We start from the raw sequence: 16,295 nt of genomic DNA, 5'->3' as shown, positions 1-16,295 counted from the left end.
TGTAGGAATCGTTTATATGATTGTAACTGCAGTTGAGCAATCCTAGCTTGAAATTTAGATGAGCATCTGATTCTCTCATTTGCATATATGTCCCACGAAATAGGAAGACATCAAATCAAAATATACCAAACTTTCCCCTGACTTTGAGTTACCATTGTTAATGTTAGAGCACCCACTACCTAAGATCGAGGTCATGGGTTGAGTGGGGGTAGGAGTGAAATCCTTTGATCCTCTTTGAAAAAATAAGTACAATGGTATCTCAAAGTCAGGGGAAATTGGGTATATTCTGATGGTTTTTGCTTGTGTAATGTTCTTAACACCCTCTTTGTCTCCTAAGTTAGTTTATTTACAATAAAAGTCAATCAATCTACGACTTATGCTTGTTTGCTTATGCTGGTTAATAGTTTGTTACTTTATTTCATCAGATACAAGAATCAAAGTTTGAACTCTGAAGGGATCTTTTGAGAAAGCTCCAGCCTCTAGCTATAACTGGATATGCAGTAACTAATAACTAGCAGATATGTTCATTCTTTGAATTTCTTTCTCTGCATTTCTGTCCTCTGATATAGTTAATCGTGTATATGCATCTCATAAGAAAAGTGCGATTCTGTACTTGTGAGTTGTGCAGTCATTTAGGGAGCAGAAGTTAGAATAGGATTTTTGAAAGAAGGGAAGCCCATCAAGCTTCAAAAGAATCAAGAGATTATAGTCACCAGTAACTGTGCTATTCTTGTTCATGAGGTTATGATCTCTATGAGATTTGAGGATTTGAAACCTCAAAGCATCTTGTGTTCTCATAAAACAATTACTTTGAAAATTCTGGCCTATGAGCTGGAGCTAGGTTTGGTACGTTATCAATGTGAGAACTCTGCAGTTTTTGGTGAAGCAGGTCAATATTCTGGAGTGGTTGGATCTTCCAACTTTGACAGACAAGGACAATGTGGACATCTTGGGGTGGGGAAATCCAAATAAGATTGATTTGATTTCCCTCTTTTGAAAGGTGAGGTTGACATGTTGAGGTCAGAAAAGAGTTGGGGGAGCATATAAAGAATATAATGTTCATGTCAAAGGTTGAGAATCAAGGAGTAACAAGCTTCGACAAGGTTCTTGCAAATTCAGTCATGGTGGCAAGCGGTATTTTTGTGACTTTGGAGTGGAAATTTCACTTGAAAAGTTATTCTGAGCTCACAAACTGATGATTGCGAGGTGAACGAACTAGGAAAGCTAGTGGTGACTGAATTTGTCACCAGATGCTTGAGTTCATGACCAACTCTCATCATCCTACCCGAGCTGAAGCAACCAACCTTGCCAATGCAGGCTCAGTGGAACTAACTGTGTGATGATCGGTAGTGAAAGTCTAGCTGAACCCTATCTAGAACTTATAGTCCAAACTAAGGCCAAAATTTGTGTCTCAACAGTAGTATGTAAACTATGGGGTCAAGAGAAAGATGAAGTGGCGTAAATCCTTATGAGGCCTCTAGAGAGTTTGGCTTCCTCTACGCAGAGAGCAAACTGTATTAAGACATCACTGATTTTAGTAGAGAAATTACAGCAAAGCTTGTGGCCAAGTACAAACAACACATGCTGATTTTGTCATCTGTGTTGGTTCCTGAGATAACTACTACATATCCTTTTGACTGGTCTTGAAGAGGAACTAGAGATGCAGCTCCATCGTCATAACCTTATTATAGAGGTCTTATGCGTCTTTTAAGCTCAAGTTCCATTAGAGCTTCTCATGCTTCTATAGAGGATACTACAGTCTACAGGTTTGCTGTTCTAACTTCTATATGCAAAGGCTGAAGGATTGTCTAGAGATTCAATTGTGACTTTACACCAAATAACACCAATATGATCAAGATCTTGACTTTGATGTGAGGATGGTGGAACAGTTTGGTTGAGGATTAGCTTTGATTTTGCAGCATCCATTTTCGTCTTTTAGGGTGTTATTCTCTCTATTTTACTGTGGTTTTCATATCAAAGTTTGAACGAATATGCATCTCTACTGCAAAGCCATTTTTTGAACTTTACAAGGTGAAATGAATAAATGTGTGGTGGTTATCTTTACCAATTTATGCTGTTATCACTCTCTCAATATTGAAGTATTCTATATTCAGTTAGTTTGGGCAGGTATAGGCCAATGAATTTTCTGAGCATGTGATTTTAAGCTGTGTAGTACAACCAGATAAGCATTCTATGTTTCACGAAGTTTTATTTTACAATCTTATAATCCAATACCCAACTGCTTCCTAATACAACATAACCATTTCCAAAATGTGCAGATTTAGCTGATTAAAAAAGACCCCTAAACCTTACAAGTCACAACTCAAGTTGCCATATTGTAAACAATTTCCCAAAAAAATGTGATCCGCCAGCTTGGTTCTCCTTTCGAGTGCTCAAACAAGCAAAATAATTCATACCTGTTGACATCATTCACTTTCCGACCTTGTTCTTCCCTCTAAACTTTTCAGGATAAATTTGTAGTAATCAGGAGAAGATGCTTCTTACAGAAATGTGTCGGGGCATCCTGCATAATGAAGAACCAAACTTTCAATTGAAAACCATTTGGGCAAGGAATTCACTTCAGCATGAGGGGTTAACAAAGGAAACACTGTTTCAAAACACCATGCTTAAAGCAAGTTAACTTGGCTTGTTTGCATAAAAAAAAAAAGTTAGGAAAAAAGAAACAAACAAAATCTTGTCCGTGGCTTGCTTACCACGTAACTAGTCTTCTCAATAATGCTTGTATATGTAGGGACTGTGCAATTGAATGATGCGGCAGCTTTTTCCTCAGTTGTGTTATTTTGGTAATCTTGTTCCTCGTCTTTAAGGTCCAATGTGTCAGTCTGTAACTCTGTATTCTGCAACCAAAAAGACGATGATTCTTGAACGATCACTCTGGTATTCACCGACTGTGCTTCAGTTTTTTCTTTTTACTCACCAGTGTATTGATCGAATTTATATTTAGGCGCTCCAGTGACTCGGTTTGGCAAATTACCAATTCACTCCCTCTCATTTTCCCAATAGTTTGATTAGATAGGTTTACCATCCTTGTTGGCTCCTGACCATTGGAAGAAGGTCGATCACCAAACCCGTTACTGAAGTAGAAGAAGAATCTAGGAAAATCATCACTATCATCTGGGGGCCTCTCCGGATAGAATTCTAAGGTACCCACAATAATATATGTGGTCCTTCTTTTTTTCATAATTTAACGTTAAATTTACAGATGGGCTTTCATTTTCATACCAAATGCTTTATTCCTTGCTTTTTCTTCTTCTTTTGTTGGCTTTATCACTTGCTTTTATGTGGTTATTCATCTGTGAATTTGGAAGATCACAGTTCGTTAGTTTTCTTGTGCCCCACTTTTCACATTCTTGGATTACAAGGGAGTGGTAAATATTGAATCCTCCATCACTTAGCTGTACCACCTTTCAATCTACACTTTGTCCTCTTCTAGCTTCTTTGTTGCCTGTCAATCTAGGAACTTGTCACTTCTGACATTAAAATTCCGTGCCTGTCATTGTGATATATTTATGGAGAACAGTTGGTTTGGGATTAGATATTCATATCAGCACAAGAATCAGTGGCTAGAAATTTGTATGTTCTATCGTTTTCTCCATAATTCATAAATCTGTTTATGTTGCATATACCTGGTTGATATTGGAATGGGTTCCACAGAGCTTGGATATTTCCCAACTCTCTTACTGCATATATGTGCATGCATATGTTTTGACTTTCTGGGATCAGTCTATAGGAAAACTTGTGCGATAATCCATGGATAAAAGTTCTGTCCATAGGCCCCTTCTTTCGAGCCGAGGTTCTGGGCATGCTCATGTCCGGAAGACCCCTCTTTTTGTGAACTTGGCAAAATGGATTCTGAAGATTGCAATGGGGCTGCTTTTTACTTTATGGGTTGCTCTAATATTTGTGTTCCCAGCAGAATTTGGGTCTGAACTATACGAAAAATGGGTTGCAGCGACCAGTGGAACTGTTTTTGGGGTCACAGGTTTGCCAATATTTGAACTTGTAGTTGCTTCTAACTGCTCTTTTTCACATGTATCATTGTTCTGTAACTAACCTAAATGCTGCAAACTGCAGGAAGCACGTTCCTGCTATTCAGCGGTCCCATCATCATCATTGCACTCCTTTCTGTAGTGTTTCTTATTATCTCCGGGGAAGAGGAGCTCCATGAGTATGTTAATTTTATTAGTTGGAAAGTATAAGGGACTTGTCTTTACCTGGCCTTGTGTTTATACCTTTAGTTTCAGTATGCGTCTTCTGATTATCTTGAGAGTTCAATCACTTGAATAGTCACTGGACTTTTCGTAATGTAATATATATGAACTTGGGTGTAGGAAGAAGACTTCAAGTTATCCAAGTTTCCGCTTGTGGACATTTCCAGTTCTTGTGGATGGACCATTTGGTGTGGTTTCTGCTACTGAGTTTGTTGGTATATTGCTTTTCATTGCGTTTGTTATCTGGGCTGTCTGTTCTTATACTGTGCGTATACTCAACTCCCTGTCTGCTGATAGCTTGACTTTCAAAGAGAATAGGTACGTAACATGCCTCATTCGAGATTTGAGCCTCATGATTATCTAGTTACTTGCCAATTGTTTAAGCTCTTCTATCACTAATCTTCATAATTTTTTCTATATTTACTGATTTTATATTTTATGTTGATACTTTCCATGGAGGATCTTTATTGCTCCCTAAAAACTGCTAAACGAATCCTTTAGTGCAAGCTTGATGAGCGCGCGCGCGCACACATACTTATACACACACACACAAAATAGAGGACCATTTTAAGGGATTTCTTGTGGGACCCACTTTTCTCTAATATTTTGGCATCTCGACCGTTCAGTTTTTAGGTCCTAATGTATATATCATTTCTGTAAATTTTCAGCCAAATTGATGATCGTTAAGGTATAGAACTAGATTAAATCAATAGACAAACCGAATCTGTCTTACCTGAACTTTTCGTGTTCATAATTGTAAATCGCAGTTATGAATGCCTTAATGATTATCAATTTGGCTGAAAATTTGCAGAAATGATCTATACATTAAGACCTAAAAACTGAACGGTCGAGATACCGAAATAAAATAAAAAAGTGAATCCCACAAGAGATCTCTTAAAATAGCCAAAAAAAATGAAATCTCTTAATAGAAAGACCCTATATTAGGGCCCTTCCACTAAGGATCTATTTTTTTGGCCAATTTGAGGGACAACAAGGACAGCCGTTGGATCTCTTTTAATGATCTTGGACGGCTGAGATTAAATCAAAGAATTCAACCCTCTCTAAAGTATACATACACGAATGAGTAATTCCTGAGGTTCATTGAAGAATGTTTCAGATTTTTCTCATCCTCAGGAATTACTCATTCGTGTATGTCAGCCATTACGAAACAATGAATATACTTGGGAAAGATCATAGAAGAATGTTTCAGATTTTTCTGAGGTTCATTCCAAATCTGCATATGTTATCTTTTGAAATCCTATGGTTGGCAAGTAAGAATTAATCTCAAGATTTTTACATTAATTGATAACCATACTCATGCGAGTGGGGAACTGACGCCAAATGAATATGTCACACAATCTAACTTCTACTGAAGTTATGGAGGTTCAGTCAGTGAGATCTAAAGTATGACTCTTATGCTTATTAGATTATACACTGCCTGTCAAATCATTTGAGAACTTAAAAATTCTTTAACTTCTAAAGAAAGCTTACAGATTGTGTGATATTACATCATATGTCTATTTTTTTTTTCCTTAAAAATTTACCTGCTTTAGTGTACACTCTGTGATAGGAAGGGAAATATGTTTCTTTCCATTCTCTTGTTTCTCACCTTAATGAATGGGAGAAGATCCCAAAGTTTCCCTGTCAGCAGACTTGTATTTAGCTATCCACCCTTACAGAGAAATTTTTGGCTTAAGTAGCAAAGTATTAATATTTGGGCTTAAAACAGTATACATGAAACTCAATTCTTTCACAATTTGCATGCAAACAGTGAAACTCATGTGCTGTTTCGTCCGTTTTTAAGATTAATTCTGTTAGCTGATCGATTTACTTGTTTACTTGAACTTGTCAGTTTGTTGTTCATGGAAATTTTGGGACTTCGTTTCGGCTTAATTGGCTTGTTTTGCTTCTCATTTTTGTTCCTGCCGATCTCAAGGGGATCAGTTCTTCTTCGCCTCATAAATATCCCTTTTGAGCATGCTACGAAATATCATGTATGGCTGGGACATCTAACAATGCTGCTCTTCACTGTCCATGGTCTTTTATACGTAGTGGCATGGACGATTGAGGGTAATCTCCTTCAGGAAGTGAGTTCTCATGCTAGATTTAGTATTCTCTTGTACATTTCATTTTCATTCACTTTCGTAGCCATAATAACGAGTAAACAATAAGCACTGAGAACTAAGTAACAAGCATATGTGCTTCTAGCCTTGTCCATTTGATTCTGGAGTTATTTGTCAATGCAGTACGGAATTTTCTGTCTTAGTCATTATCTTGCTTTCTTTCCATTTGGTCTAAGTTTAGTTTTTTTTTTTTATCTATAAAATGTTTGGAGAACCATACTAGAGGGCGACTTGACTCATATTCTTATGTCAAACTGCTTATTTATAGTCTTCATTATTTGATGTAGATATTGTCATGGACTGATATTGGTATTGCCATTCTTCCGGGAGTAATCAGCCTCCTTGCTGGCCTCTTGATGTGGGCTACATCTATGCCTCCAGTGAGAAAGCTGAATTTTGAGTTATTCTTCTACACTCATCAGTTATATGTCATTTTTGTCGTCTTTTTGGCTTTGCACGTCGGTGATTTCCTCTTTGCATTTGCTGCTGGAGGCATATTTATTTTTCTTCTGGATCGTTTTCTAAGATTCTGTCAATCACGAAGGGTTGTTGATATAATTTCAGCAAAGTGCCTTCCATGTGGAACTGTAGAACTGGTTGTCGCCAAACCTGAAAGTAAAAAACTCTTCTTCACCCGATTAGTATTTCTGTAGTAGTGTTCTATGACCATATGAGTGACCACTAGCTGTTTTATCTTTCAGATCTGCGGTACAATGCCCTCAGTTTTGTTTTTCTTCAAGTTCGGGAGCTATCATCGCTGCAGTGGCATCCTTTCAGTGTGTCATCCAGTCCTATGGATGGTAAACATCATATATCTGTGCTCATAAAGGTTCTTGGGAAATGGACAGAAAAGCTAAGAGGAAATATCTTGAAATCCTCTGAGGATGTGCCGTGCAGTCCTACTAAATTAACAGCTTCTGTTGAAGGGCCTTATGGGCATGAGATACCGTACCACATGATGTATGTACCCTCTTCCTTGATTGTCATTCAATCACAAAATTGTATCAGGTGGTACTAATCACTGGTTTGGCAGTTAGTTTTCACTAAATGAGGAAATAAGTGAAACATATATATGCTTGATAATGTGCACACTATCTGGTGTCATGGCAATAAAATTTGGACAGAATTTGATAGAAAGTTCAATTATTACACAGAAAGGCTTGAATCTGATACAAAGCTTATTGTTTAGTTGTCCTTATTCTGGTTCGAAATAGAGGAATTTGGGACATCTAGCTTAATGATAACTTTCACTTTCATTCACTAATGGATTGGCTTTTTGTTTTATTCTCTCTGCAGGTATGAAAATCTTATTTTAGTAGCTGGTGGCATTGGGATTTCCCCTTTCCTGGCCATCTTGAGTGACATTCTCCATTCTGTTCATCAAGGAAAGCCCTGTCTACCCAGAAATATCTTGATCGTATGGGCGGTCAAAAAATCAAATGAGCTTCCTCTTCTTTCAACCATTGACATGGAATCAACTTGTCCATCTTTCTCTACTAAACTAAATCTTCAGACTCATATTTATGTCACTCGGGAATCTGAACCTCCATTGGTATGTTTTATTATATTTTGACACGCTGTGCCTTGTCTAATTTGGTTACGTGTCTATCCTAATTTTGTTATTGTAGTCATTTGTTTGGCATTTGATTGTTGTTATTTCCAGGAAGAGGGTCAAGTTGAAAGCACTGTCGAGTCTTCTCTTTGTCCCATGTCCAAAGGGTGTGGTATGTCTGTTTTGGTTGGTACTGGACATAATATATGGTCTGGCCTATACGTTATCTCATCTACACTGGGCTTTGTTATCCTAATTGGTTTGTTGGATATCCTCTACATAAACCCATTTGATATAACCACATGGTGGTACAAAGGGCTTCTTCTCTTAGCCTGTATGGTTGCAAGTGTTTTTATCTTTGGGGGTCTCGTGGTTGGTTTATGGCATCTCTGGGACAGAAGAATGTCAGCAAAGGAGCAAAGGAAGGAGGCAGAGCATATAAAAGCTGTAGCTCACAATGATTTAGACGAGAGAAGTCCTGCAAACTTTACCAGCATTAATTATGGTGCAAGACCCGACTTCAATGGTATGCCTTCCTGACATGTCTTTTCCCATTGAAAATACACATTATTACATGAAGTTAATGAATATGTATCTATAATTCTATATGCATTTTAGAGATAAATCTTAACTATACACTTGGCAACAAATGGTTCAAATGCTAATTTACACTGACAATGTATCACGTACGTTCATGAATCATGGTAAGTTATTGAACATTGATGTTTGGAAGCCATATCTGATGGCTTACATTCTTTTACAGTAAATACATGTTTTAACCTCGAGCTCCTTGTACTGCAGAAATTTTTGGAACCGTATCAAGGGAATGGGGCCCTGTTGATGTTGGTGTATTTGTTTGTGGTCCTCCATCTCTTCAATCAAGTGTTGCTAAGGAAATCAGGTCACACACTTTGAGGAGACAATCCATTGATCCTATCTTCCATTTCAACAGCCATAGCTTTGACCTGTAGCTTGCACCCTCAATGTTTAAAGTAAGTACTTAAAGCCTTAAAGGATGTACATACCTACATTATCAAAAAAAAAAAAGAAGAAGAAGGATGTACATATATATTTATATGATTGTACATTTATATTGAAAATATGTGTACTGTATGCTGGTATGATCTACCATGATGAACATAGTGGACTAGTTATGGTCTCCACTTCTTATACTGTAATTATTATGTATCTAAATTTTGTATTTTCTATGAATCTGTATTCTGTAATCCGTAGTAGTCGAAACCTTAATCTTTCATGTCCAAGGAATATGAGGGTCGGTTCAGCCCAAGTGTAGCTAGGCAGCACAAGCAACACCATACTGTAGTCTCCATAAAGTTTACTGTTTTGTTAAACTAGAAAAGCAAGTGGAATTCATCAATATAGTATTAATCCTCCAACGTTGATCAAACCAGTATCCACGTACGGACTCTAATTATCTCCATGGATATGATGATCAATAGGAGAAAATTTGTTATTGTAGAATTCATGCTTATGACCCTAAGAAAGAATTCTTTAATCTGTTTTTCTAGTACTGAGGATTTGATTAGGAGAGAAATTTGTGGAGACTGAAGCTCCAACTTTACTCGAACCTTAGTTAGCTTACAAGTAAGTGACACATGCATCAAATGTGATTATATGATGTTTAACCCCTATTGTAATTGCTTTACATCTATCCAGCTTACAACCCTGCAATCTACTTATTCTATAATCTTTAACATACTAATTCAAGCCTCTCTATACTGGTAACATCTTGTTGCTAGGTACATATACTCGATACTAGGTATTTTTTGGACGTCTCTCTTCTTCGGTTCATCCATATCTGAATCCAAATATTGATGAGACGATGGAAAATAGTATCAAACTATCATTAGGAAAGTTAGAACTTCGACAAGTCAATAGCACTATTCCTATCTAAACTTCTGGGTAGCAACCAATCGTCCCTGCCACACTTGAACCGCTGCGAATTAACAAATACACCACGCCCTTCTTTGTTATCTCGATCTCATATTCAGCTTTGCTTTGTTAGACGAGAAGTAAAGCTCATGAGCTAACTAGCCCCCCATTACTTGGAGGGAGGACATTTGAAAATTGAAATACAAGTATACATGGCATGAACTACAAGTATAGATGACTATTTACATTCCCATGTTTATAAAGGGACACAATTGCATGGACAACTCCCAACCCCAAAACTTCAGTTCTGGCCGGTCATGGCCAATGGTGAATCAGAAATACTCTCTGCTCGTCTATATCAGCCGCTTCTTTCCAACTCCGCTGCCGACGTAGCTCCTTGTTCAAATGGCGGGAACAAGAACCGCTTCTTTTTGTCATTGTCGAAATGGGTTCTCAAATTTACAATGTGGTTAATTTTCATTGCATGGGTTGCTCTCTTTTTATTAGTACCTACGGATCTTGGGACTACTCTATCTAATGATTGGCTTGCTGCTACTGGTGGAACTCTATTTGGAGACAGTGGTATTAATCTCTAATTTTTTTTTTTTTTTAAATTTTTTTTTCAGATGGCTAACTTGTTTTGATTATTAATTGATGGCAGGGAGTGTATTGCTGTTATTCAGCGGTCCAATTTTGGCTATCGCTTTACTTGCTTTTCCATATATCATTATTGTTGGGGAAGAAGAACAACAGCTTCAAGAGTATGCATGCAATACTCTTAAAGACCGGAATTGTACGGCGCCTATCTTGTGTTCGTTAAAAAGCACATTAATCTACTACAGGAAGAAGAAGCCCCCTCGATTCAACTTATGGACCTTTCCTGTTCTGGTGGATGGACCATTTGGAGTTGTCTCTGCTGCCGAATTGATCGGCATTATTCTCTTTATTGTATTTGTTCTCTGGGATCTGTATGCATTCACAGCAGTGAACGTTAGGCTGTTAGCCACCTACGATGATTTGAGCCTTGGAGAAACAAGGTACATACTAACGTACAGAACCATGTTTTTTTTTCTGGCAGGGTTTTTTACACTTGAAAAGCTATACGAATGGGAGGTATTAAACATATTAGCTATACAATTCATATTCTTAAAATTGATGGCATATTTTTAGAGACAAGCTAGTGTACTGGTGGGTATGAGATACCCTCATTTACAACTATTTGAACAAAAATTTACAAGTATTTGAACAAAAATTACAACATCGAGAACAAAAGTTACCATATTCATTTACACTATTTACATATAGTTAAACAAAAATTACAACATTGACAACGAATTTGTTCAAAAACTTGTAAAAATGTCGTAAGAGGTGTAATTACCATTATTAGAACTAAGATTACAACATTGACAACGAATTTGTTCAAAAACTTGTAAAATGTCGTAAGATGTGTAATTACTATTATTAGAACTAAGATTACACAAAGTAGGACTCAAATTACAACTTTGACAACAAAATTTGTTCTCACTTTTGTAAATGTGGGTATAAGATACTCACCACTACACTAGAATTTCCCATATTTTTAACTTATAAACAAATTAATTCCTACTGAAAAAGAAAAAATGGCAATTCATATTTAGATGAAATCTTTGGTCAACTGCTTCATGAGTAGGTGCTGTAAACCATTTCTTGTTTATGGGATGGGAAATTCTCTTCCTTTTCTTTTTTGGGTCTATATGAAGGGGAGAACGGAGATATATATCTTTTATATCTTTTTCTCCAAAGGAGAGACTTACCACTTTCAAAAGGGTTTATTTTCAATTCGATCCACAAACATGTCAACCTGCATGCAGTTTTCTAATTCTATATTAATGGTGAGATCGAGGTAATATAGGAAGGTACTATATAGTATTCAATGTTAATTGTCAGCATAATGCATAAAATTTAGTAGTCTAAGAGATACTGTATCCAATATTAATGTTCTTCATAGTTTGCATGACATGAAATATATGTAATCCTTTTCTTCAGTTTGCAGATTGGTTTCTTCAGCTGATGATCAGTTTCCTCTTTTACTGAACTTGCCAGATTAATGTTTCTGCACAATTTGGCGCGTAATCTTGGACAGATTGGCTTGGTTTGCTTGACATTTTTGTTCCTGCCGGTTGCAAGGGGATCAGTTCTATTTCGCCTTATAAATATTCCTTTTGAGCATGCTACGAGGTATCATGTGTGGCTGGGAAATCTCGCAATGCTGCTCTTTGCGATCCACGGCCTGTTATATGTATTGATATGGACAATTAAGGGTTGTGTCCTTAGTCAAGTGAGTGGTCCATTCCAGATTTAGAAACTTGCCATAGCAATTGAGCAAGCGATAAGCATGTGTTAGTAGCCATGTACATGCAGATTGATTGATTGTGGGAATTAATTAACCTTTAATTGCTTGCTAGACATATACATTTATGCTTGCAATTAAACTTTAAAGGTTCAAATCATTTCCATGCTTAAACGGTAGTATACATGTATCTTTTTATGCAATAGACATTAAAGACTGCAAATTACATTATATGGTTAGCATGCTCTGAGATTGTGAGAAAAGTTCATATGTGAAATATGTCATTGAAAAGACTACTGCATAAATCAATACTAGGTACATAATATGAAATGAATTTATGAAAAGTGAAGTATTGAAGACTAGTTAAGGCTATCATTTATGTGATAATACTACTTACATGCTTGGTGCCTGGTACGAAGTTAGGAAAATCCATTTTAGTGTCTTGATATATCAATTGAATGGGCAGAGGACCATAAAAGAGCAGAGAACGTTGACATGTTTAACTGATAAATTTTTCATATATTTTTTTTCTTCTAAATTGATGCAGATATTGGAGTGGAAGGATACTGGTGTTGCCAATCTTGCAGGATCAATTAGCCTTAGTGTTGGTCTGTTGATGTGGATCACAACACTTCCTCCGGTCAGAAAGCTAAATTTTGAGTTGTTCCTCTACACTCATCAGCTATACGTCATCTTCGTGGTCTTTTTGGCTTTGCACATTGGTTATCTCGTTTTTCCTACAGCTGCAGGCCCCATATTTATTTTTGTTCTTGATCGTTTTCTGAGGTTCTGTCAATCACGAAAGAGTGTTGATATAATTTCAGCCAAGTGCCTTCCATGTGGAACTGTAGAGTTGGTCCTCGCAAAACCCGAAAGTAAAATTTAATGTTCTTCATCTTCACATGTACCTGTATTTGTTTTATATATGTTCCGTGTATAACTGTATACATGAGTGACTATATGAGTCTTTCAGGTTTGCGGTACAACGCCCTCAGTTTTGTCTTTGTTCGAATTTGGGAGCTATCAAGGCTGCAATGGCATCCTTTCAGTGTTTCGTCCAGTCCTATGGATGGTAAACATCATATATCTGTTTTGATAAAGGCTATTGGGAAATGGACTGAAAAGCTAAGAGATTCTGTCTTGAAAAATTTGGAGCTACCTTGCACAAAGTTAACAATTTCTGTTGAGGGTCCTTACGGGCATGAAAAACCGTACCACATGATGTATTTACTCTCTTTCGTAATTCTCATTCATTCAATCGTATATGTTTCTTATCTAATCAGTACTGGTTTGGCAAGTTAGTTTTTAAACTAAATAGCATAAGGAATAATGACTTGATATTTTGTTTTGCTCTCTCTCAGGTATGAAAATCTCATCTTAGTAGCAGGTGGCATTGGGATTTCACCTTTCTTGGCTGTCTTAAGTGACATTCTCCACTCTGTTAAGGAAGGAAAACCTTGCCTACCAAGAAATATTTTACTTGTCTGGGCAGTCAAAAGATCAGATGAGCTTTCTCTTCTTTCAACCATTGGCATGGACTCAACTATCTATCCATCTTTCTCTAATAAACTAAATCTTCAGGCCCATATTTACGTTACTCGGGAGTCTGAATTTCCATCGGTACGTTCCCCTCCATACTTAATTTGGTTCGCTTTTTTTTTTTTTTTTTTTTTTTAATAAATTAAATAGAGGATTAGGCGATATTTGTTCCTCTGCGATAGCCAATTTGGGGTGACTGGCACCCACCCACAATCTCGAAAGAAAAAGGGCCATCGCAACCGGGTCTTTCTATATTTGTTAGTTTAATTTATCTAAGTTTTTGCATGTAATTGTTATTTGTAGGAACATGGTGAAGTTGGAAATGGTACTGCAGATTCTTCTGATCTATGTCCCATGTCCAAAAGGTCTGGAATGTCCGTTTTGGTTGGTACTGGACATAATGTATGGTCTTGCCTGTATGTTATCTCATCTACTTTAGGCTTTGTCATCTTGTTGGGTTTGTTGGATTTCTTCTACATCAACCCTTTTGATATAACTTCATGGTCATACAAAGGATTTCTATTCTTAGCCTGTATGGTCGCAAGTGTCTTCATCTTTGGTGGTCTGGTGGTTTGTTTATGGCATCTTTCGGAGAAAAGAACTTCAGCAGAGGAAAAATGTGAGGATGATGAATCAAATTTTGGTAAGATTGAGCACACAGAAACTGTAACTTACAATGTTGCACACCAGGAAAGTCCTGCAAGTTTAACCAGGAGCATTCGTTATGGTGCAAGGCCAGACTTTAAAGGTACTTTAGTGAATACAGTAAACTCCCTGAAAGATGCACCAATTCCAAAAACACAGAGCTGCAAATAGTGCAAATAGAGAGTTACTTTTCATCAATGATTTTGATAGTTTGAAACAATGTCCTATAGCTACATTGTTTTACAACTAAAGCATATTTTGAACTTTTTCTAATGCAGAAATTTTTGGAAGCGTATCAAAGAATTGGGGCCATGTTGATGTGGGTGTCATTGTGTGTGGTCCTCCAACTCTTCAATCAAGTGTAGCTAAAGAAATCAGGTCACAAAGTATAAGAAGACAATCTGGAGATCCTATCTACCATTTCAACAGCCATAGCTTTAGTCTGTAATATACCTTGCCCCCTCTATCTTTATTGTTTGAAGTACTCAATTAGCTTAACTAGAAGCTATAAACTCTCAATATTGCAGCAATATTAGGGTTTTAGTTGTTTGATTCACAACTCTTAAGATCATGACAATAGTTCATAGTCTTGTTGGTAATTATCTTGGGAATGTTGCGAGTTTTCCTTTGGCTTCTGCTCACCCACTCGGGTGGGTAGAAGAATCTTCGCTCGTACCAAGCATTGGAAATCTTATGTCTTCTCCAAGATTGCCAAAATGTGGAGCTTTACAGTGTTGGTGTTCTAATGGTCAAGTTGAGGCTGGCTTTGAACTTTCATAGTTAATAACCTTGCTGTACCTAAAACGTGAACCTAGCTTCTTTGTTTTGAGGGGAATGAAATTGATTCTCGTTGATTAATCAGCATTACAATCTAAATTCAGAGCACTCTCCACAGACAGAGGTGCAACTGTTAGTGCAATGTTTATTTTGATTGGCATTTCCTAAGCGCAACAACCAAGAGTCATGTTTCTTGTAATAGCTTTCTACTCTTGGATCCTTGAAAGAATGGAATGCTTCAAGCTCCATATACCACTCTCATTAATCAGGTATGTCTTGCATACATGTGCATGCTTGTAAAGTGGTTAGGACTGAACTTGCCTTTGAATCCTATTGTAGGATGCAAAAATCTTTTCAATCCTAATGCATTGATATGCGAATTTTCAGATTGTTTTATCCAAAGCATTCAAACTTTCTTAAATTGGTTTATGGGCTTTTCTAAATGATGATTCTATTTTAATCCATGCTTTTCAAAAGACGTCATGAAGCCTATGTACATCAGAAACCCTAGCTCGTCCTCTCCTATATATATGTTTCTCTTAGGGTTGTTCAAGGTGGTGGAATATATCAGAATATTTGGTCGTTGCCTTCTTGAGAGTTTTCTGCCTTTATCTTCAGAAAGCATTGAGCTAAAGTTTCATGTGAGAATCCTTTATGAGCTATTCCTTGTTTAGCTCTTGAAGGATTATCAAATCTCAAACTTTTTCTGTCAAAAAGTTTTCTGGTTTTATGCTTCATGTGTGTTGGTAGTTCATGCATGATTTGTGCCTTGAGGTGATTGACAACCGAGGTGAGAGTTGTGCCATCTTAAGATTGACAAAGGAGAACAAGGTCGCTGATTTGGAAGTAGCAAAGACGAGGAGACACCGCTGCCCACTAGATTGGTTCTAGTAGATGAGTTGTGTAAGATCTTTATGTACTTTCATATTCATATAGTGGATTGTTCAACGGCATAGTGCCCGCAGTTGTTTACCTCTTTGGAAGGTTTTATTGCGTCAACAGATCTTGTGTTATGTGTGATGATTTTACTTTGGATGGTTTGGCAAATTGAATAAATCATAACGTCATCAAAGATCTGCAATTTCAATTAGGATTCAAGTTCTATTGCAATCCTATATTAGGATGCGAATAGGTTTGCACTCCTAAGACTGATTTCTAAAGTTGTTGACATATTGATCAGTTTCGTTAGTTGAGAATTACATACA

The 16,295-nt window shown here is 37.0% G+C and overlaps 3 protein-coding genes and 1 pseudogene across 3 annotated transcripts; 3 read left to right on the top strand and 1 right to left on the bottom strand.

Annotated features, from left to right (window-relative positions):
* The first annotated feature begins 581 nt into the window (after positions 1-581).
* On the top strand, positions 582-1,580 carry LOC112177848 (annotated as a pseudogene).
* Positions 1,581-2,130: 550 nt separating this feature from the next.
* LOC121050369 lies at positions 2,131-3,395 on the bottom strand. Its single transcript, XM_040510074.1, has 3 exons — positions 2,939-3,395; positions 2,715-2,858; positions 2,131-2,524 (listed from the first exon to the last, which is right to left on the bottom strand). Exons 1-3 carry the CDS (start codon positions 3,200-3,202, stop codon positions 2,465-2,467), a joined length of 468 nt encoding a protein of 155 aa, XP_040366008.1. The 5' UTR covers positions 3,203-3,395; the 3' UTR covers positions 2,131-2,464.
* Positions 3,396-3,587: 192 nt separating this feature from the next.
* On the top strand, positions 3,588-9,115 carry LOC112179180 (ferric reduction oxidase 7, chloroplastic). Its single transcript, XM_024317523.2, has 9 exons — positions 3,588-4,003; positions 4,096-4,189; positions 4,353-4,550; positions 6,085-6,319; positions 6,643-6,970; positions 7,057-7,315; positions 7,652-7,907; positions 8,019-8,433; positions 8,709-9,115. Exons 1-9 carry the CDS (start codon positions 3,772-3,774, stop codon positions 8,876-8,878), a joined length of 2,187 nt encoding a protein of 728 aa, XP_024173291.1. The 5' UTR covers positions 3,588-3,771; the 3' UTR covers positions 8,879-9,115.
* Positions 9,116-10,117: 1,002 nt separating this feature from the next.
* LOC112179179 (ferric reduction oxidase 7, chloroplastic) lies at positions 10,118-15,014 on the top strand. The gene is made up of 9 exons (XM_040511427.1): positions 10,118-10,382; positions 10,462-10,561; positions 10,643-10,837; positions 11,883-12,117; positions 12,677-13,004; positions 13,103-13,352; positions 13,491-13,749; positions 13,972-14,416; positions 14,592-15,014. Exons 1-9 carry the CDS (start codon positions 10,118-10,120, stop codon positions 14,759-14,761), a joined length of 2,247 nt encoding a protein of 748 aa, XP_040367361.1. The 3' UTR covers positions 14,762-15,014.
* The last annotated feature ends 1,281 nt before the right edge of the window (positions 15,015-16,295 follow it).

The sequence above is a fragment of the Rosa chinensis genome, chromosome 7 (genome assembly GCF_002994745.2).
Source record: "Rosa chinensis cultivar Old Blush chromosome 7, RchiOBHm-V2, whole genome shotgun sequence".
Classification (NCBI taxonomy): domain Eukaryota; kingdom Viridiplantae; phylum Streptophyta; class Magnoliopsida; order Rosales; family Rosaceae; genus Rosa; species Rosa chinensis.
Note: the sequence above shows the minus strand (reverse complement) of the source record. Positions and strands in the feature narration are given on the sequence as shown.